The 20,150-nt window shown below is 47.9% G+C and overlaps 1 protein-coding gene across 1 annotated transcript in view; it reads left to right on the top strand.

Moving 5' to 3' along the window:
- Window positions 1–20,150, top strand: part of CPLANE1 (ciliogenesis and planar polarity effector complex subunit 1) — a 2,360,818-nt gene that overhangs the window by 2,158,311 nt on the left and 182,357 nt on the right. Inside the window, exons 49-50 of the mRNA XM_086960545.1 lie at window positions 1,815–1,939; window positions 18,832–18,915. Coding sequence (XP_086816671.1) covers window positions 1,815–1,939; window positions 18,832–18,915 — 209 coding nt within the window. The remainder of the gene's footprint in view (window positions 1–1,814; window positions 1,940–18,831; window positions 18,916–20,150) is intronic.

Below are 20,150 nucleotides of genomic sequence, written 5' to 3'. Positions count from 1 at the left end.
ACTATTTGATTTATTTCCTACTATGCTAAGGCTTGCTAAGGTTATAATCCTCTTTTCCACCTCAATCAACTGGTTTTCTATACGTGATAGTCTGGAGTAGTTAGGAGTTTTTTTAACGTTTCCCATACAATTTTCAGAAATTCCTCATTTCTTCCCTCTGCCTCACAGACGATCGCCCTACATTCTCGACTCCTATTAGGGAATCTTGCTCCCCATCTACTACATCCAGGTTAACCTCATCAACATTCAAACGATTTTTATCAACATTTGGGGACGTCTGATGGAATATACCACTCCCATCCCCTGCAATAGACTTCCCACCATTCAAATACTGGGCCTTTGCTACTTTAGCCTTTTTCCTAGTATAGGCAGATGTAACATTAAGTTTCCTTTTTTGGTTTGCACCCTCTTTACTTTCACACAAATTACTCACACACGCCCCATTTCCCTTGGGAATAATCTCTGTGGGTACCCCTGGTACTGAATCCACCACATCCGAAGGTAAAGTCTGGTTGGTGGGTGGATGGAGTAACCCTAGATTTGGGGCTGACACAAGGGGTTTTTTTTTGGAAGTGTGATGCACATCCGCCAATGTTATAATTGGTACTGGACCAGTCAAGCGCTAAGGAGTTTTTGCAGATGCTATACCACCTAAAGATGATTTCTTGGCCATTGCAGGATCCTGGGACAATCTTCTAGTAGCTTCTAAGTCCATAGATTCTCTCTGTTGCATTTTGTTGATCTCTACGTCGAGGGCAATGTTGGTCCTGGTTATAAAGTCGTCAAGGGTCCCGGTTAACTGTTTCCCCCCTTTGGCAGCCCTGCTTCTACTTTCTCGCATGGACATTATTCCTAAGTTCCCTCAAAAGACTTATAGGCACAAACAATGAAAATGATACAATACTGAAAAACAAGAGAATCGGCCCGGTCCGGTCTTACACGGGCTCTAACGGGCTACAAAGAGCCCGCTCTTGGCCCGGTCTTGGCCCGGTCGCTCACGCGCAGCGGTCGACTGGGACTAATAAGTACGCGCTGGGGGCGGGGCAAGCAGGGAGAGCGGTCTAGGTGGCGCCGGTCAGCTGAGCAGGGACTCCTGGGAATTGGAGTCCCTGTAGCGCCACTCGCAGCCCTGCCTTTAGCCCATACACACCCCAGCAGACCTCGATGAAGGGAGCAAGTTCGTGGATTCAAAGGTCCTCCCCGGCGAAGCGGGACCCGCGAAGCGGGTCCGGCAAACAGTAGCGTAGATCCTGGAAAGTGATTCACAAGCGTCCTCGCGGCAAAGTCAGTGCTCAAAAGATTGTCAGTATTTAAACTACCTATTACTCTGCTACCCTGATTGATTTATTAATATGCAGTAGCGTAGATCCTGGAAAGTGATTCACAAGCGTCCTCGCGGCAAAGTCAGTGCTCAAAAGATTCCCACTAGAGACTGGAGCAGGATGGGTTTAAATGCTTCAGGTGCGCTGGGGGCGGGGCAAGCAGGGAGAGCAGTCCAAGTAGTGCCGGTCAGCTGAGCAGGGACTCCTGGGAATTGGAGTCCCTGTAGCGCCACTCGCAGCCCTGCCTTTAACCCACACACACCCCAGCAGACCTCGAAGAAGGGAGCAAGTTTGTGGATTCAAAGGTCCTCCCCGGCGAAGCGGGACCCACGCAGCGGGTCCGGCAAGCAGTAGCATAGATCATGGAAAGTGATTCACAAGCGTCCTCGCGGCAAAGTCAGTGCTCAAAAGATTGTCAGTATTTAAACTACCTATTACTCTGCTACCCTGATTGATTTATTAATATGCCAAATAAATTATTTTCTGTTTTAGGGTTTACTCTTCAAAACGCAGTTTGTCAACAAACCCTGCTGAGAAGAATAGAACAATTTCCAGAACTGGCTTTGGTCAGACAAGGTCTCTTTCTACTCCATCAAAAGGGTCAGCTCATTCCCGAGGTATGACCTCTGTGGTTATTTTAAATGTGGCCTTTGCAATATGTGTTCTTTTTCATTTTATTGTACTTATTAACTAAAAATGTACAGAAACGGTACAGAAGATGACAAATGCAAACTAAAAATAAATAAGGAATATTCCGGTACTGGGAAAAGTGAATAGAAAATAGTTAAGATAAGTGTTTGTTAAAGAGTGAAAAGAGTTTAATGTAAGGTAAATTCAGTCATATGTTACTGAAGAGAAGCAAAAAGAAAGAAAGATTGAATATAAGTCAAAGAGGGAAACATGAGTGATTTGTGTAGTGGATTGATGTGGAGAGAAATTAGAAAGGAAAGAGATATGAAATAGAGATGGGATATGGGAGGAATCTGGACGAGGTGTCTGAAATACAAACTGAATATTGGGGCGTGGCCAAAATGGTGGCCATGACGGACGCACTGTAGAGAACTCCGGAGCAGGCCCTCCTGTTCTCTTACACTATCCTACCATCCGACGTGTAGGCTTTTGCTTTCTACAGACTATCTGCGGGCGGCCTGTGAAAAGTTGGCCTGATATATGATGCTCACTAATTCTAGTGATCACCTTGTATCAGTCCAAATAACCCTTATGGTGATTGGTTGTAAGTCAACCTTATAGACCAGCTATCCTAATGGTAACATGGACAAAGCAGTCTTAGGCTAAACTCTTTTGGCATGTGAAGCCAGTTTTACCACATATAACCCCTTGAATACCAAGTGAAAGGACACCACACAGGTTGTTATGAAAATAAAAAAGATATTTATTACTAACAAAACACCTCTGAACTCTTTATGAGATCAGAGGGCTAAGCACATGACAAGACTCTTAAGAAAAATACGTTAAGTTGCACAAATTACAATGGTGCCCTAGGGGCACGACAAACCATATACTAAGTAAATGATATAAGGAAATCGATGAAGATGTCCAGAGGCTGTAGGATCGCTGGGACTACACAACCCTAACCTTAGGTAAGGAGCAGGAGGCCCACGGGTCGCGTGTGCAGAGTGTGAACTCACACGCAAGATGCGGGACAAAGTCAATAGACACTACAAGTTACGAAAAAGGTGAGTACGGACAGTTCTGACTGGTTACGACTAAAACGACAGGATACCTGGACACTAGGAAAGTCAATCTACCTTTGAGCACCGAAATGCTCTTGTTACCTCACCCACGGGCTGCGGGTGCATAGGTGTGAAAGTGTGTTGGGTTTCCGCGTCGAAGTCTATGGAGCCTTGAAGAAAGATGCTGCAGGCGACCAGGAAGATGATGTCCGGTGCGATCCAAGGGTGGATCGAGGAAGATGAGGACCTGAAAGCAGAGGGGACAATGTTCAAAGTCACTAGCCGGTGACCGGAGTGGAACCAGGAAGGAACCAGATGCTGTTGTCGCTATCAGGTGAAGAGTGGACGCTTGAATCTGCAGCCACGTGGACCAGGAGGTGTCTTCGATCCTACAGCCTGCGATCCTACAGCCTCTGGACACCTTTCTTTACTCTATCGATTTCCTTATACCATTTGTGAGAAGTTGGCCTGATATATGATGTTCACTAGTTCTAGTGACCACCTTGTATCAGTCCAAACAACCCTTATGGTGATTGGTTGTGAGTCAACCTTATAGACCAGCTATCCTAGTGGTAGCGTGGACAAAGCAGTCTTAGGCTAAACTCTTTTGGCATGTGAAGCCAGCTGTATTACCCATGGATTCCCTGGCATCTCTGACCTCTACCTACATCATCAGCCCAGCTGAGATTCGTGGGTGTGACGAGACCTGAAGGGACCGGCCATCTTCAAAACTGCACGACGCTTATCCAGCACGACCGCCGAGGGATCCTCGAGTGAGTGCTTTGGTGTTCGAGAAGCCCTAAGCCTGAGCAGCTCCAGCACCGAAGTCCAGCCCCCCAGCATCCACGAGATCTGCGTGGCGCCCTTCTGCTCTTTACTGCTCACCGCGTTGTCCGGCCACTTGCCTGCTGGCTTGTAGCCCTCCTGACGACGAACCACGACACTTCCATCGCTGGTCTGGTTGCTCTAGACTGGCCCTCGCTCCCCTCCAAAAGAGGAGCACCCCGGACCCTCCTGGTCCACTCCAGACGCCATTTTTGAGTCCACCGTGTGGGCTTGACTTTGCCAAGGTTTGTTGCCCCAATCCTGTGTCCACCCTCGCCGACAGCAGATACCTTCGTGGGACAGCTCGCACCTCCATCCTGGTCGCCGACAACGCCTCCTGGCCCGAGAGACTGCAGAGCCCAGCATCGCCCACTCACCTGGTCGAGGTGACTTCATCCGGTGCCATCCTGGTGCCCACCTAACCACTGGCTAGTGATTAAGAACTGAGTCCCCTCTGCTTTCAGGTCGTCTCCATCACCGATCCAGGCTTGGATCACATCGAACTTCATCACTGGTCGCCTGCCAGCAACTTCTTCTTTCAGGCTCCATAGACTGTAACGAGGATTCCCGACACCTTTTGAACCCTATGCAGCCGCAGCCCCTGGGCTAGGTAACCTGAGCATTTCGGTGCTCCAACATAGGTTCACTATCTAAGTGTCCAGATCCTTTTTCGTTTTCAGCCTAACTAGTCGGATTCGTCCGATAACTGTAACTTTACGAGATACTAGTATCCATAGACTTTGTCCTGCATCCCGCGTGAGAGTGCACACTCTGCACCTGATCTCCCTAGGCCTCCTGCTCCTAACCTTAGGGTTCAGTAGTGTAGTCCTAGCGATCCTGAAGCCTCTGGATCTTGTTACTTACCTGCTAGTATTTTGCATTCCACTTTTGTAGTATATGGTTTTTCGTGCCTCTTGGGCATTTGTGTAAATTGTGCAACTTAAAGTATTTTCTTAAGAGTTTTGTTATGTGCTTAGCTCCCTGACTCATAAACAGATCAGGGTACACTTGTTATAAATAATTATCCTTTTATTTTCATAACAACTTGTGTGGTGTCCTTTCACTTGGTGTTCAAGGGGTATATGTGATGGTATAACAGCTGGCTTAACACGCCCTCTAGAGTTTAGCCTAAAGACTGCTCTTGTCCATGCTACTAGGATAGCTGGTCTATAAGGTTGACTTACAACCAATCATCAATAAGGGTCGTTTGGAATGATACACAGTGATCACTAGAATAGTGAGCACTATATATCAGGCCAACTTCTCACATTGTGGACCCTCTGCCAGGAGCCTCTGCACCTTTGGCATTGGCTGGAACATCAGGGCTCGACCCTGGTGGTTCATCACCTGGCAGGTTCTCTGAACGCCACGGCGGACGAACTCAGCCGCCGGTGCATGATGGATCACGAATGGCGTCTGAACTCGGACGTGGCGCAAGGTCTCTTTCTGCAGTGGGGAGAGCCTTGGTTAGATCTATTCGCCACCGAAGAGAACGCGCAATGTCAACAGTTCTGCGCGTTGGAATTTCCAAGGCGGCACTCGCTCTGAGACGCTTTTCGTTGCGAGTGGAGTTGCGGTCTGTTGTACGCCTTTCTGCCTATACCACTTCTGCCCAGAGTGCTGAAGAAGATCAAATGCGACCGGGCCCATGGCATGGTGCACAGCAAAGGCTGTGGATCCTCTCTCTGCCCCTCTTTCTGAGGTTCTCCTCTTCCTTCTTTCTCTTGCCCAGCAGGGCTCTGCTCTGGGCACTATCAAGGGCTACCTTTCTGCCCTTTCAGCCTTTCTAAGGCTGCCTGATCAACCATCTTTGTTCAAGTCCCCCTATTGTAAATCGTTTTCTGAAAGGCATCACACACACGTTTCCACCTGTTCCCTTCGTGATGCCTCAGTGGGACTTGAACCTGGTTCTTACTTTTCTAATGTGTGCTACCTTTGAGCCACTTCACAACTGTCCTGTCCGCCTTCTTACTCTGAACACTGCTTTCCTGGTTGCCATCACCTCTGCCAGGTGAGTGAGTGAGCTCCAGGCTCTATCCTCTAAACCTCCTTTCCTTTCTGTCTATCCGGACAAGGTTGTGTTGCGGACAAAACCCTCTTTCCTGCCCAAGGTAGTCACAGCCTTCCACATCGGGCAGTCCATCACCTTGCCCACTTTCTTTCCGCCTCCGCATCCCTCGAAAGCGGAAGAGAGGCTCCACCGTTTGGACCCAAAACATGCGCTCTCATACTATCTGGATCGCACAAGCCAGTTCCGGGTGGATGACCAACTCTTTGTTGGTTTCGTGGGCGCTAAGAAAGGACGGGCGGTGCACAAACGGACCATCTCTCGGTGGATCGTGTTGTGCATCCAAGCGTGCTACTCCTTGGCTAAAAAGGAACCTCCTGTTGGGCTGAGGGCCCATTCCACTCGGGCCACGGTGACTACCACTGCCTAGGGCCGAGGAGTCCCCTTGCAGGACATTTGTCAGGCAGCTACGTGGGCCTCGCTGCACACGTTCGCAAGATACTACTGCCTGGACAGCCAAGTCCGGAGGGATGGCTTCTTTGGCCGTTCCGTCCTCCAGGACTTTCTGGTGTGATTATTGGTTCGCAGACCCACCACCGGGGTTGGTATTGCTGGGGTATCTATTCTAAGGTAAGGACTCTATCACTAACGTGTCTCTTTCAGATGCATAAGCTACTAATTGTGTAATGATATATCTGTAAGAGACATTAGTTAGTGATAGACTCCTTACCGACCCACCCACCCTCCCCCTTCTGCGAACCGATATCTAGGGTAAAGGTCATCCCCTTTCAGGGCACTAGTTTCAATGGCACCAGTGTAGGTTTTTGACATGGCTCTGCTTTTTTGGAGCGGAAAAGCTGTGTCTAAGAACTGACGTCAGCACGCTGTGGCGGCGTCTAAGTACTCCGACGACGTCATCACGGCGCCGACGACGGACGCGGAGCCGCAGACGATGCCTACCGACGCGCAAGGGTACTACTACGCAAAAATTTCCGGATCCAGTCTGACGCCTGGGGATATTGTAAGGTAAGGAATCTATCACTAACTAATGTCTCTTACAGATATATCGTTACACAAGTAGTAACTTGTGCTTTGGAGCCGGCCAGTTCTTTCACCAGATCGAAGAGAGTTTTTGAACAGTTTGCTGCTTTGGAAATGGTGCTTGAAATAAAACTGGCCCTCGTTGAGTTGCACAATTTATGGTAAATATTTCTAGCCTTGGTGTAGATGGTTTTAGATTCGGGTGTATAGTCTTTTCCTCCATTTACGTTCTAACGCTTTGCGCTTTGATTTTTCCTTTTTTAGGGAGTCATTAAACCATGGTGCAAGAGGTCGATGGTTATTTAGCTTTTTGTGCGAGAGAGTAAGACAGGAGTCTATAGCATTTGAAAGCCAATTGCGAATGTTTGTGGCGAATGCGTCAACTTGATGGTCAAAGGAGGGTGTATTTGAACATAGGATCGTATTTAGTGCAGCTAGGTCGAGCTTTTTCCAATTTCTTTTCGGTGTAGCCATTATGTAGCTGGATATCTCGACATGCCAGTGTCCACTACATACCTTAAGAAGGCTGCCCTGCACTTAGTCCGGGCTTTGTAGGGGTACCTCCGCTCGTGTAGAGGTATCCACAGACTTAAACTGTTCACCTTGCCCTTGGACTTAAGGGCCTACCTTAGGGGTGACTTATAGTTTTTAAGAGCAGTGACCGGTATATAAGGGAAACCTTTTACCTAAAGTGTAGGGTGCCTGCACCCTGTCACGCAGAGTGCAGTGGCAGCTCTGCAGACACAGTTTGCATGGGCTCCCATGGGTGGCATAATACATACTTCAGCCCATGGAGGACCCCGGGTGTACCAATGCACTGGATACCTCAGTACCATATTTCGGATAGATACATCTGCCAGTTGATTCCTCACCTTGTGAATATCCCCACCTTGTGAATATCTCCTTGCGTCAGCAACTTTTGGAAATTCTTTTGGTAGCTTCGCGCCAACGTGGACTTGGACGTCATAGAGACACGGCATCACACGCGACTCCGCTGACGTCACCAACGCCCAAAATAGGCCCACGCCGGCGTAATGACATCAGTTCCCTTTTTTCCACGTCGTCGACGCTAACGGTTTTGGGAATCTCAGTAGCTTTCTAGTGACTTTGTTGCTATTTCCTTTGTTTTTCTGCTTCTTTGTTTCGTGACGATGTTGACGAAGAAGACTGGCTTCAAGCCCTGCAAGGAATGCGGGAAGATGATGTCCATCACGGACCCGCATGAGGACTGCTTATGGTGCTTAAGCTCTGATCATGATGTGGATGGGTGTTCATCTTGTCGAAAGATGAACCCGAAGGCCCTGCGGGAAAGAGAAACCAAGCTCCTGGTGGCGAAGTTGAAGGCTGGCAAAGGTAGGAAGTCTTCACGATCTCGTTCGAGAAGGGCAAGGTCGAGGTCGAAGTCAAGATCTAGATCTCGAGAGGAGTCGACCTTGAAGTCCTCAACGGAACATGCTTCAAAATCAAGAAGGAAGCATAAGAAGAGGAGAAATGAGTCCCGATGTCACTCGGGAAAGGAGTCGGACTCGAGATCGAAGTTGCCAAAGAAGGTTCGATCGAAGGTGATCCCACCGCAGGAAGTTTCGAATCGGGAAGGTGAGGCTTCGCCTTCGGAGACGCAGGTGCAGTCGCCGACTCCGGCTTCCGATCCGTCTCCGGCGCTGTCCCCGGCCCGAGAGGAAGAAGTAGTTCAGGTAGAAGGGGAATCTGTGCCTGTGGAGGAGCCGGATTCGTTCCCACCTCGGGTCCAGCCTGAGGGTGTTCAGCCACCTTTTCCTGCCCCAGGCCAAGACCCATCAGCGTTTTTGAACGTAATGTATGGCGTAGTTACGAGGGCTTGGTACCCCTCTGGAGCACCTTCGGGTCCCATGGGACCACTGGCCTACAATTTGGGGGTGCCACACTCCTATGCCCCGGCTCCATTAAGTCGACCTCGAGTACATCCCACTGGGCCATCGGATTCGATACCGATGTCGATTCCGGCTCCGTTGGAGTCGATGATGGATCCAGTGGAGAGGCGTGTTAAGGAGAAGTCCAGGAGGGAGGCACAACGCCTTTTGGAGGAGCAGAGATATGTTGACTCTCATTCTGATGTAGAGGAAGGTGAACTAGAAGAAGACTGCTTTGAAGACCCGGCAGATGCTAGTGGCCTGGATTTTTCCCCGGAATGGGAGTTACCATCAGGTTCAAATGCACTTTCAAAGGACGTCCAGCCTTATCATGTAGTAATGAGGAAGGCTGCGGGACTTCTTAATTTGACTTTGCCAACGGTTGAATCTAAGTCTAATCTTCTTACTGAGGTCCTACATTCGCCTAGTTTGGTGGTGGAACCGTTGCTTCCGTTTAATGAGGCTTTAACAGAGCCTATTATGGAGGTGTGGAAAAAGCCTCTAACTGCTCGGGCTGTTTCCAAAAGTGTGGCAAGACGATACAGGGTTGCACCAGAAGACCCTGCCTTTTTAACATCTCATCCTTCTCCTGAGAGCCTGGTCATTCAGGCAGCATGTTCAAAGAAGTCTTTGAGTGCGTTTCCTCAAGTGCCTGGGGATAAGGAGGCCAAGAAACAAGATCTGGTCGCCAAAAAGACTTACTCCTCGGCAAGTGTGGCATTGAAGTCCACTAATGCCACTTGTCTCATGGGCAGATATGTGCACGCACTTATGGATTCAATGCGTTCTTTGGCTCCTAAGATTCCTGATGGAAGTAGGAGTGATTTTGAGGAAGTGTTGTCTGACGCTCAAGCGGCGGCACGCCAAGTAATACAAAGCGGATTGGACACTGCTAATTCTGTGGCTCACATCATGGGCACTGCGGTTGCCACGAGAAGGTTGGCTTGGCTAAAATCATCAGACTTTTCTGTAGATGTTCAAGCTGCTTTATTGGATCTGCCATTTGATGGTGTTGGTCTCTTTGGCAAAAAGGCCGATACTGCCTTAGAGAGGTTTAAGTACAGTAGAGCTACTGCCAAATCTTTAGGTCTCCAGATCAGAGGTTCTTCGGCCAGGAGATTCAGAGGTTTTGGACGCTCTTCCTTTCGCAATTATCGACAAGGTCAGCAGCCATAGATTAGGAGCTTACAATGGTAGCCCTGTATGCCTATTGTGGGGTGTACAAAGTACTTAGCAGCAAATTTAGAGGAGAGAGAGCACAGTCACTGGGGTCCTGATTAGCATGATCCCAGTGAAGTGCAGGCAAAACCTACTGACACCAGGCAAAAAAGTGGGGGGTTCTATGCCTGAAAGATCCTACTTTCCAACAGAACCCTGGCTCCTTCATTTTGCCACTGCAGTGTTCATGCTTTTAAGCATTCCCAAGCAGTTGGCAGTTTTCACTGTGGGATTCCTGCTCAGGACATATTCTTGCCTCTGCCTATTCTACCTAGAGTGCTGAAAGAGAGAAAGGCCCAAATCATCCTAGTGCCTCCAGACTGGGCTAAGAGGCTGTGGTCTCAGAACTTCAAGCCATGAGCACATGTCCTCCGATCTGGCTTTCCCTTTTGGGAGGACCTCCTATCACAGATGCAGGGCAGGGTCCTGCTGCCAAGTCTTCACAACCTACACCTCCATGTGTGGAGATTGAGTGGCAACAGTTAATGGCTTTTGATCTTCCTCCTTAAGTGGTTGGTGGCTTCCTTGCAGTCAGTAATCGATCACAAAAACTCTACATACGAGACGCTGGGAGATGTTTGATGTCTAGTGACATTCATCTTTTACATGCTACCCTTTCCTATTGTTTTGTCTTTCTTTAGTTGAGGAAGGCCTTGCTGTGGCAACAGTTAAAAGTTACATTTCGGTCTTTTTATGTTTGCCAGATTAGGTGTCCCTTTTCAAATCATCTATTGTGATGTTTTTCTCAAAGGGACTGATCTACATATTCCTGCTGAAACATTTTGTGAAGCCACAGAGAGCCTTAATTTGATTCTTACCTACTGGATTCAATTTGAACCAATACAGCAGTTCTTTAAGTCTGTTGACTATGAAGACAGTGTTTCTCATTGCCATTACCTCTGCCCAATGACTGAGCGAACTCCAGGTCTTACACTTACTGCAATTATATACATACTTCTTTTCAGACAAGCTGGTCCTCCAGACAAAAGCGGAATTCCTTTCGAAGGTAGGGATGCCCTTCAACATGGGGCAATCAATCACCTTGCCATCTCTCTTACCTTTGCCTCACCCCTTTCAGGGAGGGAAAGGCTCTGCTGTCTTGACCCTAAGAGGGGCCCCAGTTTTTACATTGATTGAACCAGAAACCATTGAATGGCCAATCAACTGTTGGTGGTCTTCTCTAAACAAAAAAAGTGAAAGCAGAGCAAAAAAGAACCATTTCCCGATGGATTATTTTATTCATTTAAATCTGTTATGGGCTAGCTAAACAGCAGCCCCCAGAAGGTTTGTGGACTCATTCCACCTGATTGAACGCTGCCCCCACTGCGCTGCCGCACTTCTCTGTGTCAGTCTTCGACATATGCCAGGCTACTACCAGGGCGTCCCTTCACTTGTTAACAAAGACTATTGCCTGGATAGCTAGGTCCAGCAGGTTGGGCAGTCTGCCCAATCTTTCAAACAAGATTCTGTAGTCTGAGTCATTTCATAGACTCACCACATAGGGATGTTCTCCTTTGAAAGTCACAAATCGAGGAATCTGTGGTTAATAGCCTTTATCAGAAGAACAAGTTACTTACCTTCGTTAACACTTTTTCCAGTAGATACTCTATCTAACCTTAGATTACACACCAACCCATCTGTAGGAAAGTAGGATCTGCTTTCATGGTTTTCCTCACTTTTTACTTGGTGTCAGTATGTTTTTGACCTAGTCTGACTGGGATCCTGCAAATCAGGACCCCAGTCACTGTGCTTTCTCCCTAAGTTGACCATAGTAAGTACTTTTATACATCCACAATTGGCTACTGGTGTACCCTTGTAAGTCCTTAGTATATGGTACCAAGGTACCCTTGGCATAGGTACAACAGGGATGTCCAATGGTTTGCAGCATGTAGTGTGCCACCCATGGGAGTCCACTTAAACTGTGACTACAGGCCTGCCATTGCAGCCTGTGTGAGTTGATGCTTGCACTTCTCACAACAGATATAAGTTTCCTTATATCTGGGGTCAATATACTTAAAACCTATAAATCATCTCTATGGCAGACTCTTCAGTCCAGAGGGCAGGGTGCTTGGTTAGAAGTGTGAGGGTACCCTTGCATGAGCAGGACACCTCCACAAACCCCAGAGTCGATTCTCTAGGCTCTATAAGTAAAGTCAGCCATTTTGATACATATAGACATCAGCCATTACGAGATGTCTAACTATATCGTGGCTGCACCGAACCCAGTCATGTTTGGTATCAAATGTTGGAATCATACCACAACACCGATTCCGGTGTTGAAAGTATGATCCCAATGTACAGGGGGGCTCCCTTGGAGTACCCCCCCTTTACTACCGGTAACAGCCTTTCAGGGTCTGACAGCAAGCTAGTGCTACTGTTGACCATGGAGACAATTCTGCCCTCCTGCTGCTGGGCCAAGCTTGATAAGGGGAAGGTCGAATAATAAGTTTCCTGTTGCAGGGAGGCGTGATCACCTCCCAGGCAGGACTTAGTGTATTGGGATGGGGTGGGGACGCTTGCATGTCCTCAGACGGATTTGAAGGGCACATTTGGTGCCCTCCTTGCATACTCCATTTTGAGCCAGCTCAGGGAACCCTTGGCTCATGCTCTGGCGCGAAACTGGACAAAAGACATGGGATTATCCTCCCCTCTGTCCAGCTCCTCCTCTGCGAGGGCCCCCTGATTTGTTTCAACCCTCTCCCTAGGGTACTTAAGGGCTTAACTGTGGGTGGTTCCTTAGATTTGTCAAGGGACAAGACTCAAGCCTGAAATCACGCCATTCTTTGACCTTCTGGACACTTTGACTTTGCTCGACTGCGCCAGGAACTGAGACTGCATCAAGGAAGACTCCTACTGCTCCTGGTCTTGCTGTTCTGCAAGTCTTCTTCGCGGTCTGTGTCTCTGCTTCTTCCAGGATCTTCAATAGACCTCCGGGCATCAAGGGCACTTAAAGAAATCTCTCTTGGAGTGAAGCAGTCACTGCCCTACATCTTCAGACACCACAACGAAGCTGAACGGTCTGCTGCTCCTATCGTCCAATGGACTTCATAAGCCTTAGCAACACAGGTATTCTCCACGCCAGTTGCAGCTACCAAGGCTTGTTGGTGCTCCCACCGGACACTGCCCCCCTTGTCTTCAACTTCCGACGTGTGACAGCTTATGCACAGCTCCTGGTCTTCCTCAGCGTCATGTAGTCCTCACAGCTGCTACGACAATGTCGCGACAATACTTCTAATCCGTCCAACATCAGTGGACATTGCTCTTCTGTGCATCCTGGTCACCTCTGAGTGGCATAGACTCTGTACTCTCTGCTTACAGCGTCTCCCCTCCAAGAATTCGCCCTTGGTTTCCACCGAACTCTTGCACAGTCTTCTCCAGTGGTGTCTTCTTCGAGATCCTAGTGCGGTTTACGACATGACTTCAGTCCTATGCAACCGGCTTCTCTGGTGTAGGTATCCTGGTTCCTGGGGTATCTGTGGGTGGGGTGACTCTCCTACCTTTTGACTTCCATGGGGGTTCTTCGAGGTCCAATGGGAAGAGTCCTTCTTATTAAAAACTTCATTTGCGCCTTTCCCGTTGACTTGTATTGGACATGCAGCTGTGTTTTCACTCTGTACACAACTTCCCTGGGGTTCCTGGGTTCTAAATTTGGGTGGTTCTTTGTGTCCACAGCTCCTCTGAGTCTCCTGGTCCAAGTTCCGACTTCAGTCGCAGTTCGCATTCCACTTTTTTAGTATATGGTTTTGTCCCCACCTCGAGACCACTGTATTTTGTGCTTACTTACCTATTTGCAACTGAAGTATCTTTGTGTATTTGTGTTGATATCTCTCGCTAAGAGATATATAAATGTATCCGATATAGACTTCTAGCTGCAGATTCCTTATCTTCGAATTTCCCAGGCGTCAGGTTGGATCCAGAAACTTTTGCTGACCAATACTCCTTTTGTGTGCCATCAGATGGCTCCCTTTGGCTCCGAGTGACATTGTTGGCAGCGTCAGTTATGATGTCGCAGTACCTATATATGCGCCACCCAGGTGCGTGGACGTCCATTCTTTTCTTTCCGCGCCCGTTAAGCACCGATCCAGGAAGAGCTTACCCCTCTGTTTCTTTTTGACAGGCCTGTTCTTGACTTTTTGTCGAATTTGAATTTTTTTTCAACCTGGTGTGCGAGGATGTCTCCGAGGAAGACAGGGTTCAAGCCATGCGATGCCTGTCACCGCATGATGTCAGTTACCGACCCCCACCTCATTTGTCTCTGGTGTCTCGAGCACAACCATAATTCAAAGTCGCACTCGGACTGTCGGGCTATGGCTCCAAAGGCCTTGCGGGGGATTGCTATGATACTCCTTGCGGCCCGGCAGTTGACACCTTCCAACGGGACTCAGCGAAGGTCCTAGTTCCGATTGAAGAAGAGGAGGTCGCAGGACTGTTTTCCGGAGACCAAAGTCCTCTTCGTCCCACTCGAGGTCTTCAGGACATTTGGGGAAGAGGCACAAGAAGAAGAGTCCAAGCGGACTTCATCTTTGCCTCGACTGTCATCCGTCGACGAAAGAGGTAAGGAGCACCAACGCTCTAGGCATGGTTCTGCGAAGCCGGAGGCCGGGTTGACTTCGTGCCTCCCTCCCTTTTCGGGAGCCGGAGCGACCCTGCTCAAATGTAAGAGTTTTACGAGGCAATGTGCTGTATTTTTGAGTGGGCTGACCCCTCTGGTGAGCCCTCTGGCCCCAAGGGGTCGAAATGGGCCCTGTCAGATTTGACGCTGTTGCCTCCTCAGGGATCCGGGTCGATGCCGGTCGTGCCATCGTGACCTTCTCCGGTGTCGGACCAGAAGTCGGTACCTTCGGAGTCACTGGTGCACTGGGGGGGGGGGGCAGCCTCATCCTTATCCCCGACGACAAAGAGTCTGAATGACGTCACTCGATGCCCATTACAGTGCTGATTAAACCCACAGGTTCTATGTTGACGCCTGAACACTTTGAGGATGTGTTAGGCTCGGGAGAGAAATGGGAGGGGTCTATGGACCCTTTGGAACACCAGGATGACTCTGTAGAGCAGTTGGACTGGTTTGACAAACATGGCGAAGCTAGTGGACTGGACACTTTTCCAGATACTGGCATGCTCTCTCCACCAACTGTGGCTACGGAGAAATCCTAACTGTGGCTACGGAGAAATCCTATGCCATTGTGGTAAAAAGGGCAGCTGAAGTCCTTGGGCTAGATCTATCCTCAGTGCAGGTCAGGACTAATCTCTTGATCGAAGTGCTTCAACCTGGGGCTTCCACTTACGAACCCCTTAATGCGGCACTTACAGTCATCCTTCTAGGCACTTGGTCCAAGCCTAGTACAGGGGCTCCTGTGAATAGGACAGTTGCACGCCGCTATCGCCCAGCACCGGGTGATCCGAAGTTCCTCAGCCAACACCCCACCCCACAAAAGTTTGGTGGAGCTGGCCTCTTCTTCCCAGGGGCATGTTCCCTTCCGCCCCTTCGGATAGGGAATCCAAGTGTTTGGATGCATTTGGGAAGAAATTGTCTTCTTCCTCCACCATGGCATTGCAGTCAGTAAATACTGCATGCTTATTGGGTCATTTCTCCAATTCCCTTTGGGAGACGGTTGAGCAAGTGCTGCCACAAGTCCCGGAGGTGGCCTGGCTGTGCTCTCCCAAGCAGTCAAGGATGGGAGAGATGCAGCAAAATTCACTATTTGGTGTGGCCCAGATACAACAGATTCGCTAGGCAGATTGAATTCAGCAACAGTGGCCTTAAGGCGCCACTCCTGGCTTAGAACAACTGTCTTCTCTGGCAATGCCCAGGCATATCTGATGGACATGCTGTAGGAAAGTAGGATCCGCTTTCATGGTCACCCCTACTTTTTGCTGATCAGAACCCCAGTCTGTGATTGTTCAATAAATTGGACATGGTGAGTATGAGGGATAAAAAATAGATTTCCCATACATAAGGCGCATCGGACCTATATTATGTTAGCATGATGCATCTATACGTACCCTCTTTTGCTAAAACTATATGTATATATTTTATATGCGCTTGCAGGGGGAAACGTTTATTCGCTCTTTGCGTTTCTATTGCTAACAGAGTAGGCCGAGAACCATACAGACGCCATTTTCGAACCTATGCTCGAACACGGGCTGTGATCACGTGTTAGTCTCCGGCAGTTGTCAAGCCCCAGTTCATCTGAATTACTGGGAGCAGCTGAACGTAGGCCTTCTAATCGACTGTCCTGAGACTCAAGGTTGCATCTGGCTTTGGGTGCGATAAGCGCATTCCTGGAGGCGCTGTGCCTACACTCCCGGGCACCAAGAGGAAAGGGAGTCACCCCTTGTGACCTTCCCAGTAATATATAGCTAAGCTTTGAACTAATCATGTGTGCCATATATGGTCCTTCCCTGGAGCTCGAGGGCCAACTGGTGTTTTTCTTTTTACTGTGATTATATGTGTTGAACCGAAAAGTACATAACCTCATGTTTGAATATGAGCCAACAGTCTTCTCCGCGCACCTGATGGGTGAGGGTTGGAAAGGCTCCTTTATAGAGTATGTGTTGCTTAATAAATGATTGAACTTTCTTCACTGCCAAATGACTGATTATTTGGTAATGGGATTGAAGCTATTGGTAGGTATAGCACTTTATGTTATTTTTATGGTACTTCAAGTTCTTAGGTACACTCCAGATTCGCTACTGGTGTACCCTTGTAAGTCACTAGTTTATGGTACTAGGGTATCCAGGACAGACATCCATAAGGAGTCTCCCATTGGCTGCAGCATGTATTATGCAACCCATCAGGGACCACTCAAATTATGACTATATGCCTGGCATTGCAGCCTGTGTAAGCTGGTGCTAGCACCACTTACGACCCGTTGTATAGGGGTTCTGTTCCAGCAGTTCCGACGAGAGATACTGGCCTCAAACTTGGTATGAAGACAGTGCAGGCCCTGAGGGAGTTGCATAACCACCACCCGTTTTGCTGAGCCTTTCGGAGTCCATGGGAGCCCAGGATCAGCAGACCGGGCAGCTTCGATGCGGTGCCTGTAGGTGCAGAGGAGTGACTCCTTTACTCCAAGGGTGATTCCTTCAGGTGTCTTGGATGTCCACATGCCTGGTGAAGAACCCGTATGGGCACAGACGTTGCAGAAAACCAGCAGGACAGCGCGACCAGGAGCAGCAGGGAATCTTCCCCGTTGCAGTCTCGGTTCTCAGAGCGAAGTCCAGAGTGTCCAGACAGTCGAAGTTGAAGTTGTATGTGATCTTAATCTTGTTCCACGACGAATCTAGAGACCCACCCACAGTTATGCCCTCAAGTACCCTTAGGAAAAGGTTGTGACAAATCAGGGGTCCCTGCCAGAGAAGGGACTGGACAGTGGGGAGGATGCTCCCATCTCCTTTCTCCAGTTTTGCATCTAAGTGGCAGCCAACGGCTCATTGAACTGGTTTGAACTGGAGTATGTAAGGAGGACACCAAATGTGCCCTTCAAGGAGTCTCAGTGGCGCTGGCAAGCGTCCCACCCTGTCCCAGTACACTAAACGCTGTCTAGGCGGTGGTCACACCTTCCTGTGACAGGATACCTTTTTTCTGCCTTCCCCTGCTCGAGCTTTGCTTAGCAGCAGGAGGGCATGTGCCCATGTGTAGATGATGTGGAGCTTCTGGTGCTTTTTCTTGGTCCTGTCTGGGGTACTCTATATTTCAGTGCGGCTTTAAGTACCATTTCAGTTAGCCAGTGAGTGGATAGGTTCAGGATTACTGATGCATTTGTTGCAGCCCAGATGGAGACAGAGCTAACACGGCTTATGTCTTCTCAACCATCTTACTCTCCATGCTCCAAAGAGGTGCCCCCTTTTAAACTGCCAGTAGATTTCACTGCTGCAGTGTTAGTTTTAGTCGAACGTCAAACAGCATTAAAAAAAATTACCATAGGCAATATCAACATGTAAGACTAACCTGCAATACTTAACAGCAGGCTCATGGTGGCTCCATTACTCCCTGAGACCCAAATGGGGAGCCGAAAATGTTGTTGCTGTACCTATGACATAACGGGATCAATTATACAATGTAGCCATATGCAGTATGCGGTTTGGTCAGTAGTATGGATCTTGTTAGCTTGTTGTTAGCTTGTAGGCAGACACAAAACACGTCCTTGCTGGTTACAAAGAGAAGATGCATTTGTTTGAAAGAGTTTCCACTCGGACATGCTATAGTATCGGTCATATTCTAGTATATGATGATTATTTTGGTATTGGTTATTATTCCTGTTCATGTTTATTGTATTTACTCCCCTTAAGTCATTATGTTACATCGTCTTGCCCATTCTTTGTTCACCCAGGTGTATAAATGATCTATTAGATGTTCACCACTAGATTCAATGCCTATTAGACACCCCATTTGACTCCTGTTTAGATTATTATTTTGGTATAGGTTATTATTCCTGTATATGATTATTTCACTTATTCCCCTTATTTCACTACGCTCCATCATATAGCCCACTCCTCGTTCACTCAGGATTTATAAATGAGCTGTTATGTGTACACTATTTGTATTCAATGCCTATTATACTCCCCATGTTAGACTCATGTTTTGATTACTACCTTTCCCTATAATTGTAAAGCGCTCTGATATCCTTCGGGATCAAGTTTGCGCTATATAAAACTTTATAAATAAATAAATAAATGAGATGGCCTTGCTAACTGTTTGGCAATGTTTATACGATGTACATCTGTAGAAATTGTGGCTAATGAATTCAATGTTGTTTCATGTTGTTCAATTGGGTGTTATAGTGAGATCATCATACGTGTTGATAAATGCTGAACTGACATTCATTTTACAGGATCCTGGGCATTACCAAAGAAAATTCCTGATTCTAGAGTCAGAGCTCAAAGTGCAACAAGCTACTCACTAAAAACAAAACTTGGTAAGTGATGAGCATTTAAAATAAATTGTGTCCTAAATTTAGATGTTTATTATTAGGAATATTTTAGACAATTGTCATTGTTTTGATCATTTACACTGTGGTTAAGCAATCAGGCATGTTGTCATCATAAAATGTGTGCCATGGCATTCCCTCACTAGGGCCTTCAACATGAGGTCTGCGGATTGTGGTGTGGAGATATGAGAGTGGTGGAATTCCAAATGGTATATCCAAATCACAGTCCAATGATTATGAGCTTTCTTCCCAGAATGAGGAATAACCACATGGACCCTGAAATACCAGGTCCTTATCCATGTAATTTTCCTTTTTTTGTGAGAGAAACTGTGGATATTTTCTGTCTGCTCAGGGTAGACAAAAATGGTCACTGGGAGGGCTGCTTTGGTTGGGAGTCAGGTTTTGAGTAGGGGCAATTCAGCCATGATATAGGTGTTCTGCTCCGCCTGTGCTGTTGGCAGGGACTAAGAAAGAGGTCCCTCACCCCCAGGCTCTGTCATTGACCCTGAGGTGGGAAGAAGGGGCTTGGAAGAGGCCAGGCTCTTCCCCCCTTAGTGTGCATCAGCACCTGATGAAACCATGTCTAGTCTTTACAAGCCCAGAAATATTGGGTCTGTGGTGTGCAGACCCACAATAGCAGGACCAAAAATATCACTCCATTAAAAATTGTGAGTGGCAAAATTCCGCCTAGAGTTATTGCTCCAGGTGGCAGGGATGTCATTTAGGGGACACCAGGGGTCATAGCTGCGACCCCTGACAGCTCCCTTGCGGCCCCTGACAATGATCTTGTGACCCCTGGCCTTTAGCGGGCAAAGACATTACAGAGAAGATAACAGGTGCTGCTCAAGGTAGCTGTTCACTGAGATTGCAACGTGCAACTGTTACAATTCAAAATAGGGGTGGATTCTCCACACGAGGCTTGAGTTGTGACATCTGTGCTGCATGTTAATGTATGTATTGCTATACCAAGCCTGAGAGGAATGGCAGTACTGCTTGTGAGGTGCAATTCTAGCAGATCAATAGTAGTTGCTTCGGGTCAAGAGGCTCAAAGAAGAGCTGCTTCGAGGTCCCAAAACTGGAATAGCAGTATGTGGGATATGAATTTAATAAGATTTTGGTTAAATATATTTAATGGATTTTATTTTAGGGGTGGTTTCAGGTGCTCCAAAGGAATTTCATAGTGTTTTACTTAATCTGACAGTATTTGATCTATGATGTCACCA

The sequence above is a fragment of the Lissotriton vulgaris genome, chromosome 3_1, assembly GCF_964263255.1.
Source record: "Lissotriton vulgaris chromosome 3_1, aLisVul1.2, whole genome shotgun sequence".
In the NCBI taxonomy this organism is placed as follows: domain Eukaryota; kingdom Metazoa; phylum Chordata; class Amphibia; order Caudata; family Salamandridae; genus Lissotriton; species Lissotriton vulgaris.
This window is presented reverse-complemented; position numbering and strand designations above follow the sequence as displayed.